Raw genomic sequence first — 6329 nt, forward strand, 5'->3', positions numbered from 1 at the left:
CATCAAAACTCGCATTTATCCCGTCAAGCAAAAACTTTAAATTAGTGTTTTGTATGTACGACACAACTGTCCCAGTTTCTTCTGGATAGATTCATTCTGTCACATGTCAGCGATGATCTAAATCTGAGACACTGTGAGATGTTGATTGTTCTCAAGAGCATCTTCTCTTCTTTCAATTTCTGAGCAGTAGGCTCATCTGTTATTTCACTAAAGCTGTTCTCACCTCTCCATTCTGTCTGATTGTTCTCTGACTAGAACGTGAACGCTAACCCACGACCGACGGCGCAGGACTTGGCAGGGTTCTGGGATCTGCTACAGCTTTCAATAGAAGACATCAGCATGAAGTTTGATGAGCTCTACCAGCTAAAAGCAAACAACTGGCAGCTTCCTGAGAAACCTGAGAAGAAGGTGATGCCTGGTGCCTGAACAATACATAACAATATTACCTCTAAATAGAGCTATAAATTATTCTTTAAATTTATTCAATAATATGTTTCATTTTGTCCAACTTTAAATTCAAACCAGCTTATTGAAAAAAAAAGTGTTTACCCCAAAAGACCTAATCTTTATCTATCATCTTTGCCCAGACAGGAACTAAACTAATCAGTGCCACCGAGATCCTTTTTATATGCACATAACCTATTTTATTAATTAAATTATAGGGTTGTTCCTCTTCTAGTCTTTTGATGTTTAAGAAAATACAATTAACTGTCAAAAAGTGAAGCAGGTGAATATTATCTCCTGAATATGTGCAACATCCAACCTGGAAATGACCAAAACCAAATCTAATGTTTTCTGTACTGCACAGGATTTATAACATGAACAGTGTGTAAGAGTCTGTGTCCCCACCTTGCACCTCATTCCTCTCCCTTCTCGAAATTATTCCCTCAGGATGAAAACAAACAGCTTCCATCATCTGTGCCAAAGAAGCAGTCGAAACCCAAGCTGTCAGCGGGGAAGGACAGGAGCGTGGACTCAGCTGTGGACAAGCAGCGGCAAGAAGCCAGGAAACGGCTGATGGCGGCAAAGCGCGCCGCATCAGTACGACAGAACTCCGCCACAGAAAGCGCGGACAGCATTGAAATTTACGTCCCCGAGGCCCAGACCCGCCTCTGAGAGCAAACCAGCACTGATCATTGGGCGAACTCCTGACTCACTTCAGACATTCATTGACACAAACACACAAACAAATCTGAGACAACCACGCAGATGTACTACGGATGCACAGAGGCCTGATCCCTAACAATGGGAGGGGATCACAAGGCACAGAAAAACAACCCAAAACGATGCAGATCATCACCCTGCTGCCATGGGACTGAAATAATCTTGACAGATGTTTAATACTATTGTTATTGTTATTATTGACATTATAATAATTATTATCTCCTAAAGTATATCAGGACTGTCTTAAATGTGCGAGTATCTTGGAGTATGGACATCCTGTACCTTGTGAGCTGAAGAAATCTTGGTATCCCAGAAGTTTACTCTCAAAAAAACCCTTCACTGCTGAGTCTACCGGCATGTCACGGCTGCCTGGTTTACGAGCTGAGCTACCATCCACACACACTCAGGACACACACATGCAGGTGTACTCACTGTCCACAGAGTCTTCCTGTTCTCTATTTGTATTAGGCTGCCACTCGTCGGGTGTGGTGTGTACGCTTTACTGTGTAAGAAAACTTAAGGTGGTGTTCATGTACTCAGAGGTTTAAAATGCAGAGAACCAGAGGAAGGCAGTAGCATATATATTCTAAAATATCACACTATTACAATGTTCATTTTGTAAATGTTGTATACCAGATTATTTGTTAGAAAGAGGTCAGTGTTCAGTACCAAGGTAGTTTTTTATAGATCGAGTACATGTACTGTCATGATATATTAGCACTTGATGCAATCATTCACTCCGCCTCTCCCTCTCTTCTCTTTTCTCACGAACGCACACTGCACAGTCTGTGTCTGTGAATATTTCCCATCGTTAAAGTCTTACATTTGTTTGTTTTTGTGAAGGGATGTGAGGGAATGACTGCCCAGCCAGTGAGCTACAGAGGAATGTATGAAATGTTAATAATGCATTAACAGCTCATGTTGACTTGATCACTGCACTTTTCCACTCACCTCAGATCAAGTTTGCCCCCCTCCCCCATCCTCTCTCCCTGCCTTTTGTTCACCTCATCATTCTGACTTTCACTGCATCCTCATGTGATGTAGGGGACCAAGGTATTCACCACTCGATATGGCATTCCCATTCAACCAGACTACATGTGATAGGGTGGGGGTTTGCTTGCTTCTGGAAAGGAAATGGAATAGCATAGCAATAATAAAAACGCATCTGTGCAATCAATGCAGTAGGTACCCAGTCTTAGATGATTTAATTCAACATTTCCGATAAGACCTTCCTTTTTTTGAAGGATGAATGTTTTATGTAATAAACTGACTAAAAGCAATCTCAGGTTGAACCATTAAACCGAACAGTAAAAACCACTATGGAGGAACTATTTATTATATAACAACAAACAAATTGGCCAGATGCTCAGAGTTATCGCCAGATATTTGAATTCCAGCCCTACTCCGTTCTAAAATAAGACACTTCTGGCAAGGTGAGGAGCAGGCTTAATATGACTGCAGAAATCAGCAGTTTGCTTCACTCCCCCTTCTAGCAGCTTGAACTCCCACCCCCGTTTGCTGAAAGTGAAAACTGTGGTACATTTTTTTAATTTAATTTCTTTTTGTCTTTCATCCAAAACTAGGTCAAGCTAGACTTCTGTAATTATAATAATTAATGGTGCTGCGTGGGACTTCACATTGTGCCAAGACGGCAACGATCACCAACATTTCAGCATCATTTGATGCAGCTTTTATTTAAAGTGTATTTTTATTTAATCTGCTCATGATTTCAGTTGTCTGTGTGCGCATTCTCAGCAATCTTTGTTTGGTTTAGCTCACTCCTGATACACTATGCCCGGTCTCCTCCTGAGCTCATGAACACCCTGGTAATGGAGCTAGTGTTTCTCATGTCACAGTTTTTCACTAATGGAAACACAAGTGCCAAGGAGACATGAGTGAAACTGGGCATAGCTGATTGTCATGCACAAATGTAGATTCATTCACTGCAAGAGCTGGCTCTCCCCCTACTGGTCAGTCCTTGCACAGCACTCCTGACATCTCTTTCTGCTCCATTTTAAGTCTCCAGTTAACAATAAAATAGAAATGAAGTTGAACTGGGAATGCTGACACAGCACCAAGTTGTTGATTTTCTTATTCTCTCTTATTTGTATTGCATCAACTATGGACATGTGCATTTCATTGTCCAAAGAAATCATTAAACATCCCTTTGCTACATGTCCTGGTCATCATTCTTGCTCTGTTTTATTGCACTCATCCATAAAACAAATGTAATATTAGCTGCTGAGTTAATATTACACACAATTAGACCATAAGGATTAGATTAGACTTTCTATTGTTACTGTGTAATCTCTAAAAGCATGGCCTTCTGACATATAAAGATATACAAAGATCCTTACCAGTGAATTTTCAGTACTCCTTTAACTGGGTCTTGCAAAATGATCTGTAACTTTTGTAAGGCATTCAGGGTACGTACTGTGTGTAAGAGTTTATAACTGTGACAAAATGGTGGAAACTTCTCTCCTTTTCTTTCATATCATTTGAGAGCTGGATCCCTTTATTTGCCCACACACTGGACTTTAAAGAGAGCATGACCTGATCAGGGATCTTCAGACAGTTTGTTTACCTGTACTTCCTGAGTTTTAAAGGGCTACAAAATGGACAAATGATGACCGGAAGATGCAACTCTGGAGGCAGACAATGCAGATTCAACCACCATGTGGGCAAGGCAATTTTCTCTGTGTTCAGTGATTTCTAAAATTTACAGAATAGCTGAAGAAGTGCTATGCCAGTTGTTATGAATATGTTTTGAGTAATAATGGGGTCATTCTGTATGTTTGATGGACAGAAACACAGAACCATAAGCCCATTCTGACTTCAGTGAAATCATGTCTCTCTGGCTACACGTCTACTGACCTCAGTATCCGAGGTCAAGCTAGCAAATGAGCAAAAACTATGTAGTACCAGAAAAAAACTATACTGAAGAACATAACTCTGAGAAATAAGCACATATCTTACAGACGAAGGGTTGTTTCATGTTATGGTGTTATAGTTAGACACTGTGAGGCTAGTTTCTTTTAAAAGAATAAATTATTGTGATTGCAATGACTTACGTGGCATATTTTCTGTATGAAATAAGCTGTAGAATTAAAGGGGAATGCCACTCATTTTTTTTGAATGCATGTAAACTTTATTTCCTTTGATATATGTTTAAAGCAATTTACCTCAGCCCTATTCATTGTTGTGCTTGGATCCAGAGTAGGATAATAGTGGAAAAAAACCTCTGTGTGAACCCCAAAGCCACATTTTGGTTCTTTTCTTGTGCTCAGTTGTTTTTATTGTTTTATAACTTAAAATAAAACAAGGCTCAGCAAAAACACTGTCAACTGCTCCACTTTAGTGTGTGGTCAAAAAAAGTACTCTTTTGTTTTCAACAGGACTTTACCAAGAATAAATGAATAAATTACTGTTTAAAAATCAAAAAGTCATTCATATTGCACACACTCTGCTTTTGCATCCCTGGATGTCCAAATTATTGCAAAACACCAGTCCCACTGGGTGTTTGCAGAGGTTTGTCTATGCCATCCTTAATATCTGATTGGCCACCTCAAAATCCTGAAATGAACTGTGTCTTTCTCTTGTTTTCTGTCCTCTCAACCCACTTTACCATTTCTTATTGATTTACTGATGGGAGCCAATGGGGTAAGAAAAATGCAAAAGTACACGATGAAAATGGCATAAAAGGAGATAACTTTACCTGGCATAATACACAATCAAGTACCCCATGCATGCAGTAGTACTCTGTGGAGTCAAACTAGGTGAGAGTTGTCAACAAAAAAAGGGTGATTAAACACTGCTGTCTTTGCTGTTAAGTGTCTGGCTCTGCACCTGCCAGTCCCATATTCACAAAGACATCCTCCTGAACAAAATTTATGCGCTCTATTTACATTTTCCCAGCTGTGTGGAGGTTAAAGCTTTTTATTCCCATGGATTTGCATGACTTGTTTAAGAGGAACACCTCCTCTGCAACATAGTAAAGCCAAAGCAATAGAAAGCTAATCTACTTTTTGACATCACTAAAGCCCAACGATGCGTAAACTTTCCTCATTTAGTAGCATTCACAAGAAACCCCATACGTTACAATCAGAGACGGTGGGGCCCCCTGCAGGCTAAACGATGACACTTGCAAAGGAGCCTCAGTCAGCGGGTGCGTCAATTCGACTGGAAATCACTAACACAAAGGTTACCTTACAAAATAAAAGCATTTCGTTGCTTTTAAAACTACTTCAGCTAAAGAAAGGGACACCTTTCAAAAAATGCGAGGAGTGACAATTCTTCGTGAGAAAATATTGCTTATGGTTTTGTTTCGTTTTTAAAATAGTTTTGTTTCTTTGATGTTAAGTAAAAATGTAAATTTTAATCGAAAATTAAAAAAAGATACATTTAAACATTTAAACATGTTGCAAAGGAAAAAGCTCAAAAGCAACATACAACCAGTGCCACATTTTCCGTTTAGGAACCCAAGTAACTCAATTTATTAATTAAAAAAGGTACTCTGATTTTCTCATTTCGCTTCTTTTGTAATAATAATACTAATACTACTACTACTACTACTACTACTACTACTACTACTACTACTACTACTACTAATAATAATAATAATAATAATAATAATAATAATAATAATAATAATAATTAATGTATGGAAAATAACCAAAATTGTATGTTAGAAATAAAAATATTATTCTGACATCTGGGTAAATCAATAATTGCAAAAACATTTGAAGTGATTTCGTAGTCACCTAAAGGCTGACAGTTTAAGGCAATGGTGGCAAAGGCCTTACACTTGGTCATGGCCTAATTAATTTGTACTGTGTAATTCACAACTTGTTAAACAGTGCTAGATTTTTTTTTTTACTTATTTGTTTGGTACTGTTTTCCAAGAAATTACAATTTTCTTAAATAAATAAATGAGAGACAGTGAAAATTGTCTTGCATAAGAACTGTTTTTTAGTTATCAACCAATTAAGATTCAAATTAGGGGGTCTACAAACAACCAACGTGTGTTTACTTTTTCTTTCTTGCTTTCGTTTTTTTTTTTCTTTTAACAGGCACTCACTTGTTTTTCAGTTTCCAGAGTTCAGTTTTTCTTTTATTTTGGAGTGCATAGCCGGAAGCTGTAGACATCTTGTTAATTTCCGGAAGTA

The 6329-nt window shown here is 38.3% G+C and overlaps 1 protein-coding gene across 5 annotated transcripts in view; it reads left to right on the forward strand.

Moving 5' to 3' along the window:
* dlgap4a (discs, large (Drosophila) homolog-associated protein 4a) overlaps nucleotides 1–4481 on the forward strand; it is a 96161-nt gene extending 91680 nt beyond the window's left edge. For all 5 annotated transcript variants that reach the window (XM_074680935.1, XM_074680936.1, XM_074680938.1 and 2 more), the window contains exons 10-11: nucleotides 256–408; nucleotides 892–4481. In XM_074680935.1, the coding sequence (XP_074537036.1) occupies nucleotides 256–408; nucleotides 892–1116 (378 nt within the window). In that variant the 3' untranslated portion in view covers nucleotides 1117–4481. The remainder of the gene's footprint in view (nucleotides 1–255; nucleotides 409–891) is intronic.
* Nucleotides 4482–6329: the final 1848 nt, after the last annotated feature.

Source organism: Halichoeres trimaculatus, unplaced genomic scaffold (genome assembly GCF_033239565.1).
Source record: "Halichoeres trimaculatus isolate MK-OKI-2021-1 unplaced genomic scaffold, fHalTri1.1 fHalTri1_scaffold_11, whole genome shotgun sequence".
Lineage (NCBI taxonomy): Eukaryota > Metazoa > Chordata > Actinopteri > Labriformes > Labridae > Halichoeres > Halichoeres trimaculatus.